The sequence below is a fragment of the Ochotona curzoniae genome, unplaced genomic scaffold, assembly GCF_017591425.1.
Source record: "Ochotona curzoniae isolate NIBS_2020 unplaced genomic scaffold, NIBS_Ocur_1.0 contig_3432, whole genome shotgun sequence".
Taxonomy (NCBI): domain Eukaryota; kingdom Metazoa; phylum Chordata; class Mammalia; order Lagomorpha; family Ochotonidae; genus Ochotona; species Ochotona curzoniae.
In genome coordinates, this window is record NW_024465859.1 from 20,186,953 (window position 1) to 20,209,060 (window position 22,108).

Consider the following 22,108-nt stretch of genomic DNA (forward strand, 5'->3'; position numbering starts at 1 on the left):
TGTTGTTAGCTTCAGCTGCCTCCCTGGGCTGCACCTGCGCCTCTCCCCTCATGCCACCCCTGACCCTGCACCGACCTATCTGCCTCCTCTCTCGTCCCCAGGGAGCTCCAGGACCAGCAGCATGGGGGCAGCCTGCATCAAAGTCACCAAGTACTTCCTCTTCCTCTTCAACCTGCTCTTCTTTGTAAGTATGGCTTGGTACCTCCCTTCCTACTTCTCCTCCTGTAGCAAGCCCCTGGCCCCAGACCTCCAGAGAACAGTGGCTGGGGCTGAGGACAGAGGGTGGCCCATGGCATTGAGTGGAGGCAGCCAGGCGATTCCCAGAATTCCTGGCAAAAGACCAGATTGTTGTCCTAGGCCTTTCCCTATCATGGAGCCTGCAGGGCTTGTGCTGACCAAGGCTGGTGGGAATGTAGGCAAAGGCAAGAACCAGGGCTCCCCTGCCTCAGTGGTGAAGTTAGAAGAAGATCCTGGCATCTCTGAACCTGCTCTGGCCACCACCTTCCATGTCAAGAACATCCTGTCGCAGCCTCAGGCCCCTGTGGTCTGTCACACTCCCTGAATGCGACTCCAGGGAGAGCAAGGGACTCTTAGCTCTGGCTCAGACCCAGGACATAGCGCCCATTCCCACACCAAGTCATCAGAGCCTCAGGGCTGCCCAGGTATTAGTTTCATAGTAACATCTGGAGCTGTTTTTCCCGGGACCTGGTTTTCCTCTCTGACCTGGCCTCTCCTGACTGCTGCAGGAGCTGTGGGAGGTGCCAGGGTGGAGGGGAGTGCTGGTCGGGGAGTGCAGGTGGTTTAGAGAGGCCTTGACAGCTGGGGATGGGGCTGGGCTGATCTAAATCCAGGAGCCGGGAGCTTCTTCCCAGTCCCCTGTCTGGGTGTAGAGGCCCAAGGACTTGGGCCATCCTCTGCTGCTTTCCCATGCAATAAGCAGGCAGCTGGTTTGGAAGTGGAGTGGGTGACGTTGAGCTGGGCACAAATGAGGGAATTTGTGAAGAATCATGGTGCCTCCCAGGGGTCCTTCTGCCTTCAGATTTCACAAAGTTGTTGTTTGAACACTAATGAAAAGGCTCACAAAGCTTCTGGAAATTGACTGTGAAAATATTTTTGTTTGCTCTGATTTCTGCAATACCACAAGGTACATGGTTCTATGTCATAGCTTAGAATTATTTGTACTCTTCAGAAACAATGTAGAAAAGAAGAACAAAAATATAAATGTAGCACATCTCCATTTCAACAAGGCATTTTTTAAATCCCCAAATTCCGGTGAAATTACTGTAGAAAATATAGTAGGAACAAAAGGCACAGATCTTTTTGTAATTAGAAAACAAGTGGAAAAATACAGTGCAGATGAGAAGGAAGCTGAAGGAAATGACCGATCACATGATTTACCATAGGTGAAAGACTTAGCTGCCTGTAAACATAAGTGGACATGAGAATCAAGATGGCAGAATAGGGTAAGGACACATTTAAACAGACAGAGAGATGTTAGCCGGTGTGAAGTAGAGAGGGCACATTCTAGGAAATAGGAGAGGACAGAATGACAGCACCTGCAGACTGGCAGACACAGGAGAACAGCAGACTCAACGGTGTGGTGTTGCTGTGACAGGTACCACAGCTACATTCAGCAAGTGACGATTTGAACTGCACTGCTAGCCGGAACTCCACCAGCAACATGGTGAGAAGGGACTCTCACTGGGAGCTCAGCAGGTGAACCCAGACAAAGAATTGCCTGTCTTGCTGGTCTGTTTGATTTGATCAGGAGCAGAGACAGAGCAGCAGGTCCCAGACAGGCAGTGCGGGATAAGGGTGGATTTCACAGCCCACTCTGCCCTCTAGAGCCAAATTGGATGCCATTTTGCGTAGGGAAGCAAAGGCTATGGACAGTACTGTGCATGTACTGGACTGGGAGTGAACTGATTTCGGGCTCAGTGAATTGCAACGGTGTGGCATCCTATAGGTTCCACCCAAGATAGGTCTGAGTAGCCCTCAGAGCTGATGACTAACAGATCAAGAACTCTAGTAGTGGCATATCAGGTGCCATTTTGTACAGTGTGGAAAAACTTTAAGACTGTAGGTGACAACAGTGAGCTGTGCATGCACTAAGCTGGGAGCAAACTCACTGAGCTGAGTGCATTGTATTGGTCCCACAGGGAAATAACACTGACTTTGGCATTGTATGGGCCAAGATAGGTCTGTGCAGCCCTCAGACCTAAGGCTAACAGATTCTGGCAAGATCAGCATCATTAACAATCTAGTTATGTAGGACACATGATGTCTCCCTAATTCTGGGAGCTGCTGTAACAGGAAGTTGGGGAAAGGTTGTACAGACAATGGTGCAGCCTCAGTATGGTATTATAGGAGCTGGAGGCTGGCGAACCAGGAGCTGGGGCTATGAAACCATGGTGGAAATCAAACATAAGAACCTAGACCTGGAACTCGCTAGAGGGAGGGGCACACATTGACTGCAAACAAAGAGCCATGTACCAACCACATGGTAAATAGAACTATAGACCTGTGGGTGACACAGCTTAGAAATCTGCCCCAAGGAGAAGAATCTGCTAACCAGAAGTACAGTGACAAAGAGCCAAGGAAGAGACATAGGCACAGTGAATATTACTGCTGACTCCCCTGCAAAGGAGCAGAAGCCTTTGCCAACCTCAGAGTTCACTGAGGAAGACATGTAAAAAATGGGGGATACAGAATTCAAAGCACATGTTATAAAGCTTCTTATCAATAAGAAGTACATTGAAGAAATGTAAGGAACATGTCACACAGGAAATGAATCAAATGAAAGCTGATATATCAGAAATGAAGAATATAGTGGAGCAAATTAAAAGTATAGTGGAGAGTCTCCAAAATAGAATGAAGGAGGCAGAAGAAAGAATTGGAAGATATTTCCTGTCACCAGGAGGAAACAAACAAAAAGCTAGAAACAGAGCTGGGTCAAGCTAAAAAAAGTATTCAAGAACTGAAAGATATTATTAAAAGGCCAAATATCAGAGCTATGGGAGTCCCGGAAGCTGCAGAAAGAGAAGCTTGGATTAAAGGTGTATTTAATGAAAAATTTCCCTAATCTAGTGAAAGAATTAGGAAACAACATCCAGGAGGGATACAGAACTCCCAACAGGATTGACCAAAAGCGATGTTCAACACGACACATGATAATCAAACTCTCTTCAATCAAACACAAGGAAAAGATCTTTAATGTGCACATAAAAACAAACAAGCAAACAAACAAACAATCGGAATGCCAGTTAAATTCACAGGAGACCTCTCACGGGAAACTCTACAGGCAAGAAGAGAATGGAGCAACATATTCTAGATTCTAAAAGCAAAGAATTGTCAGCCCAGGATAATGTACCCAGCAAAGTTTTCCTGTGTCTTTAACAATGAAATAAAATTCTTCCACAGTAAAGAAAAGTTCAAAGAATATGCCTCTTCCAAACCTGCTCTACAAATGATACTCAAAGATGCTCTCTTGACAGAGAAAAGGAATAGCACCCACCAAAACCAAAGGCAAATGTGAAGAACATCTCAGTAAAATAACAAAAGACTAAATCAATGAACAACTCATTGCTGAAATGACAGAACCAAATTACCACCCATCCATATTAACCCTGAGTATAAATGGCTTAAACTCATCAATCAAATGTCATAGATTAATAGACTGGATTAAAAAAAACCCATCTATTTGTTGCCTACGGAAGACACATCTCACCAACAAAGATCAGCGGAAACTATATCTCATGGATGTGAATTTTTTAAATTTAGTTTCATCTCTTCAAAACACTTTCTCATTAAATTCTTCACTGACTCACAGATCATACAGTAGCATCATTTCCTTCAAGAAGGTTCTTGATTTCCTGTTTCATTTCTTCAGTGACACATCAGTCATTCAGTAGTATGTAATTTAACTTCATGGTGTTTTAACTTTTTTCTTCCTTTGATTCTGTTTTGTGTCTTTTCATTTAAGGAGATTAGAGTAACTGTGTAATGGAGACTATCGTATCCAGCAGCATGTTATTTAACTTCATGGCATTGTAAATTTCTATTTATCTTCCTATTGTTTTTGTATTGTGGCTTTTTCATTTAAGGGGATGTACAGTAACTGTGTCATGGAGACTATCATATCCAGATGTGAGGATACAATGCAGTATGCATCTCCACTTCCAGATCAAAGATGGACTCCCAATGAAACTGTTAACTATAATTTGACAATATAATGCTGGACTCTTTGCCATTGTCCACATCCACAATGATGGACATATGACTATTTATGAAGAACTATACTATAGTAATAATACAGGAGACCTCAGTGGTGGGGGCTAGGGAATTTGGGGAGGGGATATGGGAAATACCAGGGCCTGTGGAACTGTATCATAAAATGATAACAATAAAAAAAAAATTTAAAAAGGAAGTGGAGTGGGTGGGTCTCGAACCGATATCCATATGGGAAACTGACGTTGCAGGTGGTAGCTTTACCTGCTGTGCCACAGTGTCAGTACCATGGAGGGGAGGTTGGTTGTATACATATTACATGGGCTTCTAGAAAGTTTGGAGAACAGAAATCTTGAACTCTCCTTTATCTCAAGGCACAGACACAGGTGGTTCCTGACATATACACACATACACACACGAGTGCGTGCACACACACGCGCACACACACACACACACACACACACACACACACACACACACGAGAGCACATAGGTAGACACTCTGGAGCTGCCTGGTCTGCTGCCCACAGCCCCAGTGCAATCACAGCAGCCATCCTGGAGCCCACCCTAGGCAGGGCCTTGGTACCTGGACTCCCCCCTTTTGGTGGTCTGGACCTCCCTGGGCCTGCCCAAGCCTCTGGGAAGTCAGCTCCCCAGGCAGACAAAAGCAGGTTTTGGGGTCCTGGGCCCAGCTTTCTGGGCTGCCGCGGCAGGGCATGGTTAAGTGCAGGGCTTTATTCCCGGGGCTCTGGGCTCTGTCCTAGAGCATGGCAGGGCTTGGGGTTCAGGGAGTCGGGTTCTTCCTTGCAGAGATGGGGGAGGCGCTGAGACAGGGGAGGGGCCTGGCAGAGAAGGGGACCTGGTTTGGTGGTTTTGGCCAGAATGTTCCTTCCTCGCCTGATCCAGGGCCATCCTATGGAAACAAGAGTGGAAAAGCTCTGGTCTCCAGCCAGAGCTCTGGGAGCCCGTCCATCCAGAGCTTGGCTTTCCCTCACCTCCTCCCTGCCAGGCCTCAGCCTGACGGAATCAGGTGTTAACTCTGTGTGTGCTGCAGCCCAGCAGGACTCCGCCCTTCCACCAAAATGCTGCAGCTGCTTTGATTTGGGGAGGGTGAGAGGAAATGGAAAAGACGACCAGGAACATGTGTGCGTGGCCATGCTCTGCACCTGTCGGCTCCGTGATCACAGCACCCATGGCAGGTTGTAAATGTTACCAAAATGCCTGGGTACCAGACAAGTGCAGACTCTGTTTCCTTCTGAACATTCCTGAAACAAGGGAAGGACCGATCTCATGGCTGTTACATTGCAGTGATCTGCATGTGATCGAAGGCACGGAGGAGGACAAGTGCCACCAGTTATATACCAATCCTGTACCAGCTCGCATACAAGGGGCTCGTACATCCACAGATTAGGGAATCCTCAGGTAGTCCTGGGCCCAGCTGCCTGCAGATTCCATGGTTGACACCTCCAGATGTTCAGGGCCCCAGGCAGAAGAAGAGTTCTGTTGTGGAGGATGGCACAGGCTTCCATCAGCTGGGTTAGACAATGAGAATGATGGTGGGTGCCAGGCGTGGCAGGGAGGTCCCTCGGGGAGCAGGTTCCAAGATGCTCAGCCTCCCTGTTGGCAAGAACTCTCCAGAGATTTCTTGGGAGAGAGAGGTCGCAGCAACGTGAGCAAATGCCCAGGTGGGGAAATGGGGTGTGTGTCGGGGTGTAGGGGCATGGAGAGTGGGCCTCTCCAGGGCACAAACCGCACAAGATTCAGGTCTTTTGTGTGCATCAGGAAGGGGTTACCAGGTGAGATGCACGGTTTGGGCCAACAGCTCTAGCTGCTGTGTGTGGTGGAGCAGCCCACCTTGAGCATGTATCTGTCCTTGCCTGCACCCCCTTCCAATGCCAGTCTCCCCATCTGCTTTTCTAGGGGGAGGGATGCTGGCCTCAAATGTCCCCACCCAGCTGGGGCTGTGGGGTGGTTGATATGGAGTGGGCACTGTGGCCCCATCCTTGCTTCATGAAAAATGGGGGGTTTTCTGGGACAAGTATTGTGATGCTGTAGGTCACTGCCACTCAGGATGCCCATGTCCCATGTCAGAGGGCCTGCTGAGGCATCCTGGGAGGTGGCAGGTAATAGCCCCTGTCATCCATGTGGGGGCCTTGGATGGAGTTCTGGGCTCCTGGCTTCAGCCTGGCTTAGCCATGGCTATTGTGGGGACTTTGTAGGCCAACCAGGGGACAGAAATCATCCCTGTCTTTCCTTCTTGCTCCTTCTCCCTTTCTTTAGACAGGGGTTCCTGGGTGGGCTTTTAGCCTAATGGTTAAGACTAGTTGAGATATTCACATCCAAGTAGCTGGATTTAACTCAGCTCCAGCTCCTGACTCCAGCTTCCTGCCAATGGCATCCCTGAGGGCTCAAGTGGTCATGTCCCTGCCACTCACATGGGAAACTTCAGATGAGTTCCCAGCCTTAGCTCTGGCCCAGCCCAGGCTATGGTAATTATTTGGGGAGTAAACCAGTGGTTGGAAGTCTCTTTCTCAAAGCATTGCCATGATGTGCAGACCCAGTTTGGGCAGCCACCTGGCTGTCCTAGTCCCAAAAGAATCATGAGATTGTGTTCGTCAGCCACAGCAGGCAGCTCTGGTTGTGTGTGTGTGTGTGTGTGTGTGTGTGTGTGTGTGTGTGTGTGTGTGGTGGGGGTGGGGTGCCCTGTCTGGCTTCCCCTTGGAGCGCTGGGTTGCTAGGAGGGCCATCTGGGGTTTGACTGTCCCAAGGGAACACAGGCTGATCTGCCTTGCACCCATTTCAGGGAGAGCTGTGCTTCCCATCCAGCACTGGGAGCGCAGGTGGTTAGCTGGTTAAAGGGCTCTGTCCACATGGGCCCAAGATTTGGCCTTTGCCCAGCCAGGCTTTGGAGGTGGGCTGGGACAGCCAGGAGGTCAGAGATTTCTGGGAACCAAACTCCCCAGATTTTGGAAAACTCCACTTCTTTCCAGTTCACAGAGTGTGGTCCCACTCTGCAGCGTCAGTGTCCCCAAGACTGGCTTTGTGGGATAAGGTACAGGAGGGTTCCCAGATGTCTATATGGCTCACCTGCCTCCCTCTGGCCTCCAATTCCTGATGGGTGACCCTGGGGCCTCAATGTCCCCAGGTGCAACATGGGGACAAGGAGAGAGGATGTGTAAGACTCCATGGTGATCCCAACGCAAAAGCTCAGCGGCTAAATCTTTGCCTTGCAAGCACTGGGATCTCATATTGACACTGGTTTGTGTCCTGGGTATTCTACCTCCCATCCTGCTACCTGCTGGTAGCCTAGAAACGCGATAAAGGATGGCCCAAAGCACTTGGGACCCATGTGAGAGACATGGAAGAAGCTCCTGGCTTCAGATTGGCTCAGCTCCAGCCATTGCTGCCATTAGGGAATGAACCAACAGATGGAAGATCTTTCTGTGTCTTTCTTCATCAATCTGATATGCCCTTCCAATTTTAAAAAAATCTTTAAAAAATAAAATTGACTTTAAAATATGTTTTTAAAACAAAGACTCCATGGTGATGCTCTGGGGCTATTGGGTGGGACCCACGCCTTCACCTTCATAGCCTTCACCTGCAGTGGACTGCAAGGGGTTTGAGGGCCCTCCCCCGCTGGGTCCTACTGGAGCCTGAGGAGAGACCACGGACACAGGGCCTTTCCAACCATCATTGTCAAGTCGGATGGACTGTTATGGGGTGTTGACAGGCTTTTTCTGCTGGGCAGCGCTGGTTCTCCTGACTGCCCAGGTGTTTATGCCTGTATACATTTTGCACCAATGCCTCCTGCCTTCTGCTGGTGGCAGCTATAGTCTCCATCACAACAGAGCAGGTTGAACGAGGAGCCACTGGAATACCAGCCCCTGCCACTTTGTAACAACCTAGGGCATTGGGATCCCAGCTAAGACCCTCCACATGGCTTGTCCAGCAGGGGTCTCCAGTCCAGGTCCCTGGAGATGGCCAGCCTTGTGGGTGACATGGGGACATCCCTTCCCTGTGCTTTGCCGGGACCTCAGGTGCTGTCCCCAGCCTTTGTCAGCTTGGCAGGCTCATGGATCTAGACCAGGACTCCTTCTGAGGGAGATGAAGGTGGAAGCACTGCCTTCGTGGAGAGCCAGAGTGAGCTCCAGGGCCCAGCAGGGGTTGACCATGGAACAGGGGTGCCTGTCTGCCTGGGGGAGCCAAGGAAAGGCTGCTGGGGAATGTGGCCTTGTGGCTGAGAGCTGAAAGACAAGTTGGATGTTGATGTTCAAGTTCAGGGAGGACCTGAGCTGGGCTGGAGGAGTGGGCCCAAGACTGGAAGGTCACCCAGTCCGGAGGCAGCCCTGGCGGCCTCTGTGTGAGTACTCCTGGAAGTGGTGGTGGTAGATGGGGTGCAGGCAGGTTCCCCACATGTGGGCCTGTGGCTGCATGGCAAGGCTTCCAGCTTGAGCAGGAGAAAGGCTGGGGCAGGCCTGGGCCGCATGGCACAGACAGCCATCGTAGCTTTGTCTCCCAGCTGCCCTCGGGTCCTCCTTCACGCTCCCCTCTCCTTGCAGATCCTGGGTGCCGTGATCCTGGGTTTCGGGGTGTGGATCCTCGCCGACAGGAGCAGCTTCATCTCTGTCCTGCGTAAGGAGCCCCGTGCTTTCCTCCGGAGTGGAGGGCGGGCAGCTGGAGACCTCCCTCGGGGGCTTAGCCCGGTCCTGCTCCTGCCACAGACCACTCCACCGTGGGTCCCTGGGCTGGGGATTCCAGCAGGAATTTTCTCTCCCTCCCCAAACAGAGCTGCTATTGTCGCCCAGGCACTGGCTGGGGCGGGGGGTGGGACAGTGCTGAAGGAGGCTGGTTTTCCCTTCCTGGTCCCTTGGCCTTGACCTTGGGAAACCCTCTTAGATTTCTCTGTCCTTCCCCGGCTATTTGTCACTTCAGCAAAATGTGGGTGTGGGTCCCTCGCCTTCCTGGCTTCAGGGCAGTGCAGAGATGGGGGGTAGTTAGAGGGTGCAGCAGCACACTTAGCCATGTGGCATCCTGGGAACAGGTGCAGTCCTTGCCCTGCCTCCGACAGGAAGAGCTAGAGGCCCTGGGAGGTCAGGCCTTGGGAGGTCACATTTTGAAGGGTGGGTGCGGACCCCAAACCCTGCACCCCAAGAGCCCTGCTTCCATCGGAAAGGCCCGTGGCAGGGTGGGCCACACCCCAGAAGCCTGTCTTGGGAGCCCTGTAAGACAAGAGCCCTTCCTTCCCAGTCTCCTCCAGGAAGCCCTCAGGGCTTGCTGCGCCCTTTCTCTCCATGGTGAGAGAGGGGACACAGCGGTGCCAGTCCCTCTGAGTATGTGCTGGCTCACTTCCCCTCCCAGCAGCTGCCCAAGACAGCTGGTACGGACTCAGACCAATGACAGCTGCTTGTTTTGAATGCAACAGGAGGCAAAGAGGTCATGATGGAGGACCACACCTGTCACTCTGGTCCCAGGGGAGGGAGGCTGGGCCGCCCCCTTCTCAGACCTGAACCAAGGATGCCCTGCCCTCTTCCCTCTCTGTCCCTGCATCCTGCTCTGTCCAGCCCCTGGCTCCCAGAGCTCGCTCTCCTCAGCCCTGACTGGCCCAAGCCCAGTGGGCACCGTGCCATAGGGCAAAGTCCGGAGGCCTAGTCTGTCAGCCTGCCCACTTCTATAACTGCCCTCTGCACCCTGGCTAGGGCTCCAGGGACGGGGGAGGTCCTACTGCAGCCAAGGGCCTGCCCCCTGTGCCAGCCAGAGGCACCCTGCTACTGTTTTCACAAATGCAGCACCTGCATCCCCCCCGGAACCTGAACTGAGCCCCTCTGTGTGGGAGGTGCCAGAGCACTGGGTCTGGAAGAATTGTCGGTCACAGCTTGGTTACTGTTCAATGGGGCAAACTGAGGCCGGTGGATTGCCTTTCAGAGTCACACTTGCAAGGGAAGGCTGGGGCCCGGAGCCCGAGTGTGGGGCCCACGTGACCCAGCTCTCACTTTGCATGGTTAAGTCTCCACAGATTCCACAGGTTTACTAGCCCCATTCTACAGAGCAGGCAATCGAGGTACAAGGAGGCGATGCAGCTCAGTGTCTGACGGCTCAGTGTCAGCTAGAGGGGAACTGGGCTGAGACCCTCAACTGTGTCCCGCACTCTGCTGTGGCCCCCTATGGGCGCCCTCATGAGAGAGAAAACATGATAGATGATGGGGAGCTGGTTGAGCTAGACTGCCGCATTCCAGTCGGAGGCTCTGCCACCCGCCAGGTGCGTGACCGGGACAAAAAGGGAGTTGCTTGGAGCCGGCACGGGGCTGCTTCCCAGGCAATGCCAGCTTCTCTTTCCCAGGGAGTCCAGCTCAAGAAATGAAGGCAAAAAAGCTATAGTCTCTCCCTGCCCATGCGGACTAACGGAGGCTGCAGCTCCGTGCCAGCTTCCCCTCTCCATTCATCCCAGTAGGGACTCCACCCTGGCTTCCTGTGGCAGGGGGTGCCCTGCCCTGGCACCCGAGGAGTGCAGTGGATCAGCCAAGATTCCTTCTGAGCTCCAGAACATTCTGTGAGCAGGAGGTAGAACTAGATTAGCATGGCTGCCTACTCCCCTACTCCCCCCACCCTGTCAGCTCGATGCCCTTTCCTAAAGCTCCCATGCAATTTCAGTGACCAGGGTGTTTGTGGGGGGTGGGCGGAGAGGGGTTCACAGCCTTCTCCCTCAACCCCAGCCAGCCCAGGCCTGAGCTCGTCCACCTCCGTATGGTCAGCGGTGAAGGAACACGGGTCCATGGCCTTCTCTCTGCAGCGGCTCTGTCCGGAATCATATCCCTAAGACCCTCTGATGCATTCCTTCTGGAAGCATTGAACTCCAGCCACCCTGCTCCCCCACCCGGAGTGCCTGCCAGAGCTCCTGGGACTGGAGTTCGAGTCTGTCCCCCATATCGCACCTAGGTCAGCATAGCTGGAGACAGACCTGGGCTGTGCCTACGCCACCTGCTGGGCTTCTTGAGAAATGCCTGCCAATCTCAGGGCTTCTGACCCCGCCCACCAGCAGCCTGAAGGGGGTCTCTGCTCTCAGGCCCACTGCCCCACACTCAGTGTTCCATTGCCTGCCTGACCCCTCTCTCACATCGGCTTGCCCTTACTCTCCTCGCCCTCCTGCCAACACACCAAGCCTGTGCCTTCCCCCAGCCTTTGCACCTTGCCATGCCCACCACCAGGGACGCATTTCCCTGCAGTCTGCACTTGGCTGCCTTCTCTGTTCTCGTCTCAGCTGAGAAGTCACCTGCTCAGACCACCTTCCTCCACTGTCCCAGCTCAGGCCACATCCCATGGCTATCTCCAGCCTACGCCTGTCTCGGGTCCTCACGGCCTTTCTCTGACCTGGAAATCTGAACAACAGTGGGCCCCGAGTGCCGCTGGGCAGGCCCGGCTTGGGGCCATCACATCCGACATCACACTGCCTGTGCTCAAGGCCTGGCTCAGCTGCTCATGCCAGCTTCGATTCAGGCCCACTCTGGGAGGCAGCAGGTGACGGCTCAACTACTGGGGTCCCCACCACCCCAGCAGGAGACTCAGAATGAATTGTAGACTTGGCCAGCTCTGTCTACTGCAGGCATTTGGTGAATGAACCAGAGGATGAACCCCATTTCTCTCTTTCCCACTCAAACCTACCAATCAGTCAACCAACTAACAAAGCATGCTTCCAGAGGTTTGTGGAAAATGCATATTATGGAAAAAAAAATGCCTGCATGGGTTTTTTAAAAAACAAAGTAGCAAGAAAATGTGTCTCTGAGTTCCATTTCTTGTGAGCTTTTGAAAGTCTCTCGTGTTCTTTCCTTATTGTCCCCACACCTGCCTGGGCTGCCAGATGGACTGCCAGATGTCAGGCCTGGTCTGCCTTCCTCCTACTTCCGCCTGCCTGCATGAGGCGCATGTGCCCGGTGGCCCACTTGTTTGCTTGTCTGTGCAGTGGCCTGCCTGTAGACCGTGTGGGTCACGCCCAGGACCCCTGGTGGGTTCCTTCAGTGCACATTCTTGCAGAAGTCACTGGGCCTGTTTGTCCAGCAGGAAGCTCTGCAGAGCCCAAGCACAGCCCCTGCCTCCCCGTCCTTCCCTCTCCTGGGGGCTGGCGAATGCCACAGTCCACGCCGACCTGGGAAGTGCAGAGGAGGAGAAGCCAAGCCGGGGCACTGCCAGGACGGGCAGGGGAAGGAGCAGGTTCCCTGCAGAGCGGTGGTGCCTTGGCGCCAAGGGCGGGGAGCGGTGGAGGGGACTTGGGGTCTCTGCACCTGCTGGGCCCAGGGCCCCTCGGCCTTGCCCTGAGTGACGCTCTTCTCCTCCCCCCCAGAGACGTCCTCCAGCTCCCTCAAGATGGGCGCCTACATCTTCATCGGTGTGGGGGCGGTCACCATGCTCATGGGCTTCCTGGGCTGCCTGGGCGCCATCAATGAAGTCCGCTGCCTGCTCGGGCTGGTGAGTCCCGCTCCACCGCCCCCCCCATCCTGCTTCCGGCGGTGGTGGGGCGGCTCTTCTCGGGGCTGACCCCGCACCTGCTCTGTGTCCCCAGTACTTCGCCTTCCTCCTCCTGATCCTCATTGCCCAGGTGACCGCGGGCGTCCTGTTCTACTTCAACGTGGGCAAGGTAAGCCCCCTCAGGGATGGCCGTGGTTGTTGGGGTGCGCAGGGGGTAGATCCAGCAGGTGCCGGGGACTTGGAGGGTGGGACACCTTGGGTGGAGCCATCGCTGGGCCCGGAGTTACCACTCTCACTCCCCTAGCCCCCCTCCTCACTGCACAGCCTCGGGCAAGCTGCTGCCTGCCTCTCTCTGCTTACATCATTCTCATAAGAGCCTGGGCAGTTGATCTCAGTGAGACCCACAGCACGGGCGTGCGTTCATGGGTGCGCGTGGCCACTATTCCTGAATAGCCTGCCCTTCTCCTTGTTACTAGTGGACCTTAGCAACAGGACACTCAGTAAAGTCCTGAGTCCTGTGTCCTAGGGGGAGGCGCTCAGCTCCCAGGAGTGGAAAGCAGACTTGGTACTCTAGGACCTTTGTCGTCCATCGGAAGTCTGCTTTGGAAACCTGGAGCTCCTGCTTCCTGTTCAGCGCCCTCACGGCGACACTCTTCTGTATCACTCGCCTCATGGTTATAACATGGCTGCCACAGCGCCGGGCACAACATCTGCCCTGCTGTGGTGACCAGGAAGGGGTTGACAAAAGCACCTGTGGCTTCAAAGGAGGCTGAGGAAGAGAGTATTTGAACTTTGAAAGACAAGAGGAAAAGATGCTGGAGGATGGCTGGACGGGGGTGTGGGGTTCACACTCGACTGTGACTGTCGTGGTGGTCACGTATGGAATAGCTGTGTGCCCATGGAATCGTCTAGTCGCTCTATCAACATTAACATCAGCACAGGTCAGGTGGAGATGCTGACAGGTGGAGAAGCAGGTGCTCAAAGAGTTCAGGGACAGTAGCATCATCAATAGTGCTAACCGGAACCCATACCACCTGCACCACAGGGACACTCGGTCCAGTGTGTACCATCTGCCAAGTTCAGGGTGGGCCTCTCACCTTTGTTCTTTCGCCAGCCCAGCCCAGGCCAAGGCTAGGTCTTGAGAGCAGCTCCACCCACCTGCGGGCTGGAGTGAGGGCCACAGAGGCACCCTGAATCCAAGGCCAGAGTCCACGCTTCTCTGGACTCCACTGCACTTGGGTCTATGGCTCAGCCAAGCCCTGGGCCACCTCCTTCCCTCCAGGGCTGACTAATCACGGCCTGCCCACCTGAGGGGTGGCACAGGGGACAGCCCTATGGGCTCCTAGGTTCAGTCACCGAACCGTGTCAGATCCTGCTTGTGAGGCAGCTGGGTGAACACGGTGGCAACAGCGACACCTGGCGGTCGGTAAGACAGAGCCCTCTGCGCTGTGTGTGATGCTTCCAGCTGACCCTGGGTAAGAACATACCCATTCCCAGATGTGCACACTGAGGCACAAAGAAGTGAATGGGCCTGTGTGAGTCCTCTCCGCTGGCTGGTGGCAGAGCCAGCAGACGTGCACTGCGGTGGCAATCTATCAGAATCTGCTTTGTGTATTTAGCATCGATACCAGGACAGACATGGCCCCCCCACACATGGTTAAACACGGCACCGAGCTTCCTGGTAGCCAAGACAAAAAAGAGGAAATTGTGGATTTGGCAGATGAAATGAAAGTCACCTGGCTGTGTGACAGGAAGCCAGTGGTTAGGGGAGGGAAACGTCTCTTCCAGCAAGAGGGTCCCAGGGACTTCATTTTAGCACCAGTGCCTCTCTGGGGCCCAGTGGGCCCCTGCAGTAGGATCAGGGCTAGTGAGCTGGTCCCTGTGACTCACAAGGAGTTGCCTGCCCTGACTCCCCTGGGACCTGCTGGGCTGTGTTGGCGTGACTGTGTTGCCAGGCCCTGGGCTGGTCAACATTTCTTTCTTTTTTTCTTTTTTAAGAACTATTTCTTTTTATTGGAAAGGCAGAGCTACTCAAGAAGGAGAGACAAAGATCTTCCGTCTGCTGGTTTATTCCCCAAGTGGCTGCAATGGCCAGAGCTGAACTGATCTGAAGCCAGGAGCTAGGAGCTTCTTCCGGGTCTCCCATGTGGGTACAGGGTCCCAAGCACTAGGGCCCTCCTTTGCTGCTTTTCCAGATCACAAGCAGGGAGCTGGATCAGAAGTGGAGCGGCCAGATCTGAACTGGCACCCATATGGGCTGCTGGCCCTTCAAGGGGGAGAATTAGCCAGCTGAGTCATCGCACTGATCTGGGGGCTGATAAAGCAGCCACACGTTTCAGCTTTTACAACATAAATCCGAGGCCTGGAAATACGCAATGCCTCTTCACCAGGGCCACACACATGGCTCAGCCACGTCAGAGTGGAGATTCCCAGCGCACTCACCCGCCTACCTGAGGCCGTACCTCCCTCCAACCCCACACTAACCTCCGTACCCATCACGGGCCCCTGAGGTTTCCGTGTGTGTGTGTGGCAAATATGCTCCCTGAGTCTGGGCTGAACTCTGTGCCCTGTCCGGGGCTGCACATCTCTTGGGGGTGCAGCCCATGGCCGCGCCCACTCCCTTTCCAGGGCAGCGGGGAAAGTCCTGCCGAGCTGGGCTGGGTGATGTGTTGTGTCTTCCTCCTCCCACTGCCGACCAGGGGAAGACTCAGCATCCTCAGGCTGGTGTCTATTCCTGTAGATGAGGCCCAGCTGGGAGACCTGCAAACCAGCTACTCAGGGCCAACGGGGATGCTGGAATGCCGGCAGCCTCAGGTGACTCCGTGGTGTTATATTAGCATTGACATCAGTGTTAGTGTTCGCCCCTAGGTCAGCAAGGTTGGTGGGAGCCGGGGTATGGCTGTGAAACAGATGCCCTTTTAGGCTGTTCTTTCACCTGATTATTGATCTGGTTTCTGGACAGCAGACGAACAGTGCGGGTATGCGATCCATGGGCCCTGTGTCCTAGGGCCGGCTCTGGGACTGGTCGCTCCGTGACCTTGGACCAGTTACCTGGCCTCTCTGAGCCGCAGGTGACCTCAGGCCATCCCCAGCTCTGACACGCTGAGATTCCTACTTGCTGCCTCCAGTGGGTGAGAGGAAGAAGGACTGAGAGAGCCCTGGGATGTAATGGGTGGCTGAGTGCCCCAGGGCAGGACCCACCACTCGCCCTGCACACACACACACACACACACACACACACACACACACACACACACACACGGTGTCCTGGACTGTGAGGCTCCAGGAGGCCTTCGCCTGGAATGTGAGCAGAAGGCCCCAGGGCTGGGGGCTCGTATGGCTGGGGAGGTGCCAGCTGCCCTGCCACCCTGCTCCCATGTCCCACCCAGGAAGCACAGCACAACTGGTGCACGCATGCCCCTGTGTCACAGCACGGGGTGAGATGGGCTCCCACGAACACAGTAGCACCCTGTGCTCTGTCTGCTGGCTGCCCGGAGCTCTTTCACCCACTGGCTCGCTTCCCTAGGCCTTGGCATCCCAGGGCATCAGCTTCATCTGGGTGGAAACAGCCTCCACCGCGGCCTGGGTCTCAGCAACCTGGAGGAGGATGTGAGGTTACCGTGGAAACTACCGGTGGAAACCACCTCGCCTGCATCACTTCACTTGGGAGGGGGTGCAGGGTGAGGGACAGCGGAAGTCTGGGTTGTGGTGACAGCTACACTGGGTCAGAAATAGAGCCTGGGGCAGGGGGACAGCGAGGGAGCTGGGTGAGTGGGGAAGGTTGTGCACACTGCCACGCCTGGGGGGACCCCTCCTGGGCATACCCCAGGGACTGGCCACTCGCTGGGGACCAGGGCCACAGCTGAGGTGGATAGGAAGGAGGAAAAACCCAAGATCTCCAGGGTGGCAGCCGCAGCCGCAGCGGGCAAGCTGCTCAGCTCCCCTGGGGCCTCCACTGTGGAGGCGGGCCTGGGGACCCTAAGGCTGGTGGCGTGTACTGGGTGGGTGGAAGCCAGAAGCCAGAGCCCAAGTCAGCCTCAGCTCATATACTTTGTTGGCTGTGTGGCCTTTAGCCAATGATCCAATCCCTCTGGGCCTTGTCTTTGCATCTCTGGAATGAGAAAATCAGGCTCTGTCCCTGGACCAGGGGATCAACTTGAGGCCCAGCCGCACGCTGTGTCTCCGCCATCACTTGGTCGGTATACAGCAGGTGCTCAATCAAAGAGCTGAGGGTGGGCAGGCAAGCTGTGTAGACAGTAGGACTCTATGCAGGTGCTGTAGTTGCAGGCTGGGGCTTTGCTCAGAGGGAGAAACATGCAGAGTGGTCCTTGGGGTGCTGGTTCCATGGTGGGGGGTAGATGCTAACCAGAGTTATGTGGGGCCAAGGCTACAGCCCTCCAGGAGGGGAGCCCCCCAGGGGGACCCCTGGCTGGAAGCCCCTGGGCCATCTTTCCCAGTTCCTGTTCTGGGAAACGAGGCAGGGGTGAGTGTATGGTTTTGCATGAGGTGCCCCTGTCCTCTGGGGTCCCTTGGCCCTGCAGCCCAACCCGTGACTGTGGTGAGCCCTGGAGGCGCCTGGGCAAGGTCCACGGGCCAGGCCTGAAGAGCCAGGCCAGGGTGGGCTCTCGGCATCTTCCCAGCCACGGCTTCTTTGTTCCTCCACCACTGCCCAGGGCCCCACCTCGTGTCTCCCTGGAGACTGACGCAGGTGCTCCTCCCTGTACTGTGCACCCCAGCCCGGGACCCTGACTTCCTGAGCCGTGCACAGACCTGGCACCCTCATCAATGTGGATTCTGGAGCAGGTTAGCCACATCATGGAGACTTCTCGACTTCCTCCAGCATCTGCCCTGGGGGGCCCTCTCTGCCTGGGCTGTGCCAGGCTGGGCAGTGGGCGGCCATGGCGTGTACCTGTGTCCCAGGCCTGTAGGTCTCCCAGTCTTGGGGCCCTGAGCTGAGAGAATGCATCCCTGCCTCTCTCCTCCCAGAAGAAGGAAACAGGACCTGGCTCCCCCTGTCTGACCCTCTTTGTCAGCTGAGGCCACAGCAACCCTGGCCTGTGCAAGGACTAACTCCGGGAACCCTGGTGGCTGCCTGTGCCCCACCCCCCGCCTCTCACACCTGGTTCAGTCAGTTTCCTGCCAGCCCTTGGGAGCTTGGTAGTGAACACACCACACCTATTGCCTGTCCCCACGGCGCTGACGTTGTGGAGGGGAGAGACCACTGGTCTTGGCACCATAGGAAAAGTGCCATGCCCCCCCCCACCTCTGGCAGGATAAGGAAGGCTGGGGAAGAACTGGTGCACTGTGGCAGAGGGTGGAGGAGGGAGAGGGAGGGACAGCAGGTGCAAAGGCCCTGGGGCAGAAGTGTGGCCAAGCACTCAGGCTGCAAGGAGCAAGGACTGGAAGAGCGGGGGCAGTGGGCATGCGCAAGAATAACAGGCAATGCTGAAGCTTCGTCAGCAGTGCCAGGGGCAGATTTTTGGTGCAGGGTCGCCCAGCTGCTGGGCGCACAGCTTGGAGAGCAGAGTGGACAGGGTGCCCAGGAAGTACCCGAGAAGAGTCAAGATTGCACAGTAGAATGCACCAGCACCGGGAGTGTGTTCCCACCCAGGGTTGTTTGTAGGGGTGGGGAGGGACATGCCGGAGGACAGGTGTGACCACAGGTGTGATCCGACCCCTGGGCCTTGCCCTCCCCACTGCAGCTGAAACAAGACATGGGTAACATTGTGACCAAGATCATCCAGAACTACAACGCCAGCAGTGAGGACAGCCTGCAGGAGGCCTGGGACTACGTGCAGGCTCAGGTAAGGTGGCTGTGGTGTGGCAGGGGGCACAAGACCCTCTCCCCTGCGTGTCCTTGCATCAGATGCAGGCTGGTATCAGTCACAGCTCCGGGACCCGTGGCAGCTGGGTGCTGCACGCATGCCTGAGGAGCCCCGGAGAGCTGTCTCATCTTGTCCAGGTGCAGAGAGAGCCTGTGGGTGTCTCCTCGGCCCTGCACCCTGGTGAGCTTTTGCCCATGTCAGGCTCTGAAGCCAGGAGCCTAGCATCCCTGCGCATGCCTGGCGCGCCACCTGCTGGCCAGTCGGCCGGGCACTTAGCTTCTGTGGACTCTCCGTGTGTTCAGCAGTCCCAAGCTGAGCGCCCTGCCTGCTTCAGCCCATTTAGCCCTGCAGGCGCTTTCTAAGGATTATGCATGGGGCCATTTCATAGATGAATGCACTGAAGTTAGAGGCTTGAGCGAGGCTGCAAAGCTGGCAGGTGGCAGAGCTGGGATCGGAATCCAGCGCTGGATTCTTGACATGCTCAAGCCTTCCAGTCCTGCTGGGCTGCCCGGGAGTGGCAAGGCCCTGTGCTAGGGGAGGCATGTGGTGGAGAGTGGGCTGTGGACCCAGCAGCCTGTCCCTTGCTGCGCCCAGGTGAAGTGCTGTGGCTGGGTCAGCTTCTACAATTGGACTGAGAACGCCGAGCTCATGAATCGCACCGAGGTCACCTACCCCTGTTCCTGCGAGGACAAGGGCGACGAGGACGACGGGTTGGCCGTGGCGCAAGGCTTCTGCGAGGGTGTCAACGCGACCCAGAGCGGCAACAACCTGGAGCACTGGCCTGTGTACAAGGAGGTGTGTCCGCTGCTGAGGGTGGGGCGGAAGGGGCAGGGACCTTCATCGGGCACAGGACTGTCAGCCCCTCCCTCTGTTGTGGTTCATTGTGAGGGGGCTGGGGTGACCCCTGGGTCCGGGGGGCCGAGCATGGCAGGTGCAACTGTGTTCTCCCCGGCAGGGCTGCATGGAGAAGGTGCAGGCGTGGCTGCAGGAGAATTTAGGCATCATTTTGGGCGTGTGCGTGGGCGTCGCTGTCATTGAGGTGAGCCCCTCCCCATACCCGACCCACCCCCCATACCACCCCCACGCCCTTCCTATTTCTCCCCATCCCCCCACACCCTTCTGACCTCCCACATCACTCCTGGATGCCCCTCTTATCTCTCCCTACCTTGCCCACCCTTTCCCATGCACCCTCCCCCCCCTCCATGGTTCTCCCAGCTCTGTAGCCTGCAGGACAAGTGACTCCCAGAGGCCTCTAGAGGGTGCTCTCTGGCTGTGTGACCTCAGACAAGATGCTGTCCCTCTCTGGGCCTCCCTCTATCCAGACAGCAAACCCGGTTGGGAGGCTGAGGGGATTCTGGGGCACGGAGCGGGCAGACCAGCCTGACTTTCTGTCTCTCGCTGACAGCTACTGGGGATGCTACTGTCCGTGTGTTTGTGCCGGCACATCCATTCAGAGGACTACAGCAAGGTCCCCAAATACTGAGACTGCTGTGTCCCCACCTCCCTGCTTGGCCCCCAACTTCAAGACTCCTGAGGAGGGGGTTCTCCCTGGCCCCCTTCTTCCTCCAAGCCCACCTTCCACTTCACCACTAAGGCCTTCTCCTGTCCTGGCTGGAAGCTGGGGGCTTCCCAGGACCTGGCCCCTCCTCTCCTTGCCTCTCTGGCTCTGGTTCCCTCTTCTCACTGCCCGCCAGGGTGCTTCTAATGGCTCCGAGGAAAGGCCCCCTGCAGCGTCCTGTGCAGGTGTGCTGGCTGGCTGTGCCCAGGCGGCGGGTGGCTGTCTGCTGGGAAGGGGGCAGGGGGAGGGGAAGGAGCCCTCCAGGGCTGTCAGGGGACCGGCTACTGGCTGGCCCAACTTTGGTCCCACTGTGACACTCATGTCTTTGGTTTTTCAAATTGTGATTCCAGGGTGGGGGTGGGAAGAGGGGAGCAGGTTTAGTCTGAGATTTAGGGGCAATTTCTGTTGCCCAGGCCTCATGCAGGGGGCAACGTGGTCCAGCCCAGCCCAGGCCCGCACTGTGGGGGCAGGACCTCAAGGGAGTGGGGCTTGGGACCTGGCCTCCCCTGGGTGTGTTCTTGGGATAAGGACCCCACACTCTCCTCAGCTACCCGGGGCAGGAGGGAGGAATCTGCCCCCTCCCTGCCCCCGTCACCCACCGGGAGTGGGGGTGGTGTGGAAAGAACCCCTACCTTGTAAGAGCAGTGGGGAGGGGGCAGTGTGTACCCAGTTCTGTAAGATACACTCAAGATATGCAGATTGACTATTAAAACGGATTTGTAACAATCTGGTCTGGGAGGCTGGGCACCCTACTGCTGCTGGGAGCAGAGGTGACCAGCAGAGGGCGGGAGTGAGCACGGCAGCTGGGTGCCCTGGACCACCAGCACCTCACAGGCCCTGGTTCTGCCCTTCTGGTGCAAAGCAGGTGCAGACTGGCGCTGTCAGCCAGCAGCTTCCAGCCCAGAAGAGCCCAGAAGGAGTGCAGATGAGGGCAGGGCCACAACCGCGGTGGAAGGCGGGTAGGCAGTGAAGCCGCAAGGTGAACTCGGCCTGCTACTGGGGTGCTTTCGGCTTTGGGCACAGACATGGGGAGGCTGGTATGTCTGTCCCAGAGGCATAGGGCGCTATGAGATGTATGGAATTATTGCTTATAAAGATGAAGTGTGTGACTCATAGATGCTCTGTGCACTGCGGGTATGGCCAGAGCAGAGGCATGGGGTGGGGGGCTTGCTCCACTCTCTGCTCTCTTCTCTCTGCCATCCCTGGAGGAAGAAGAGGGTGAGAGGAAAGGGTGCCGTGGAGCCCTTGTCTCCTCCATGCGCTTCCAAAAGTCTGGATGGACAGCCGACCGGGGAGGTGCCAGAAGTGATCACCAGGGGGCACTGCTGCCTTGGTCTAGGAGCCAGGAAGAGCCAGGAAGGGCTACTGCAGGCACTGTGGGAACCCTGTGAAAATGCAAATTCCAACGCCTGGGATGCTGACCCAGTGGATCTGGAGTGTGGAGAGGAACTTCTCCACCCCAGGTGTGTTTTGCAGGCCCAGCTCAGTTTTGCAGGCCCACAGACCTGCTGGGGTGACACTGGGGCTCAGCCCAGCACCTCCTGCTCACCAAGGTGGAGGGCTAGCTCTCAACCTGAACCTGCAGGGCGCTGGAGATGGTGGAGGGTACTGAGGTTGGGGCTGTTGTCAGGTGCACCAGGGACCCCGTGTTCAGGGGGATTCCCAGGGAAACCATTCAAGTCATTTATAACCCGCCTTGGCCCAGGGAAAGGCGAATGGGTGAGGAGGTGTAGATTGGCCTTGCTCACGGCCCAGTGCTCCAAGCTGAGTCGGCTAGTTCCGTCTCTGCCTGAGACCACGACCATGGAGTGGGTGGGGTTGCACAGAGGTGAGGCTCAGCAACTGACACGGCCATGGATAGGCAGGTACCCCACCCCAGGCCCCTGCTCTCCCAACCCCAGCACAGGGGGCACTCTGCTGTCTTTGGACTGAGCTGCAGAGGGCAGGGAGGGTCATGGAGGGCACGGGAAGTTCCAGGCCTCCCAGGGAGTGAGACACCCAGCCGAGGGTGTGTGGAGACTCTGACAACACTGGGCTGTTCC

At 56.0% G+C, this 22,108-nt stretch overlaps 1 protein-coding gene across 3 annotated transcripts in view; it reads left to right on the plus strand.

The window, feature by feature from the left end:
* The window catches only part of CD82 (CD82 molecule), a 46,633-nt gene extending 25,841 nt beyond the window's left edge, over window positions 1-20,792 (plus strand). For all 3 annotated transcript variants that reach the window (XM_040980145.1, XM_040980146.1, XM_040980147.1), the window contains exons 3-10: window positions 102-184; window positions 8,786-8,858; window positions 12,559-12,683; window positions 12,778-12,852; window positions 18,386-18,487; window positions 19,103-19,303; window positions 19,464-19,547; window positions 19,914-20,792. In XM_040980145.1, coding sequence (XP_040836079.1) covers window positions 122-184; window positions 8,786-8,858; window positions 12,559-12,683; window positions 12,778-12,852; window positions 18,386-18,487; window positions 19,103-19,303; window positions 19,464-19,547; window positions 19,914-19,991 — 801 coding nt within the window. In that variant the 5' untranslated portion in view covers window positions 102-121 and the 3' untranslated portion in view covers window positions 19,992-20,792. The remainder of the gene's footprint in view (window positions 1-101; window positions 185-8,785; window positions 8,859-12,558; window positions 12,684-12,777; window positions 12,853-18,385; window positions 18,488-19,102; window positions 19,304-19,463; window positions 19,548-19,913) is intronic.
* Window positions 20,793-22,108: the final 1,316 nt, after the last annotated feature.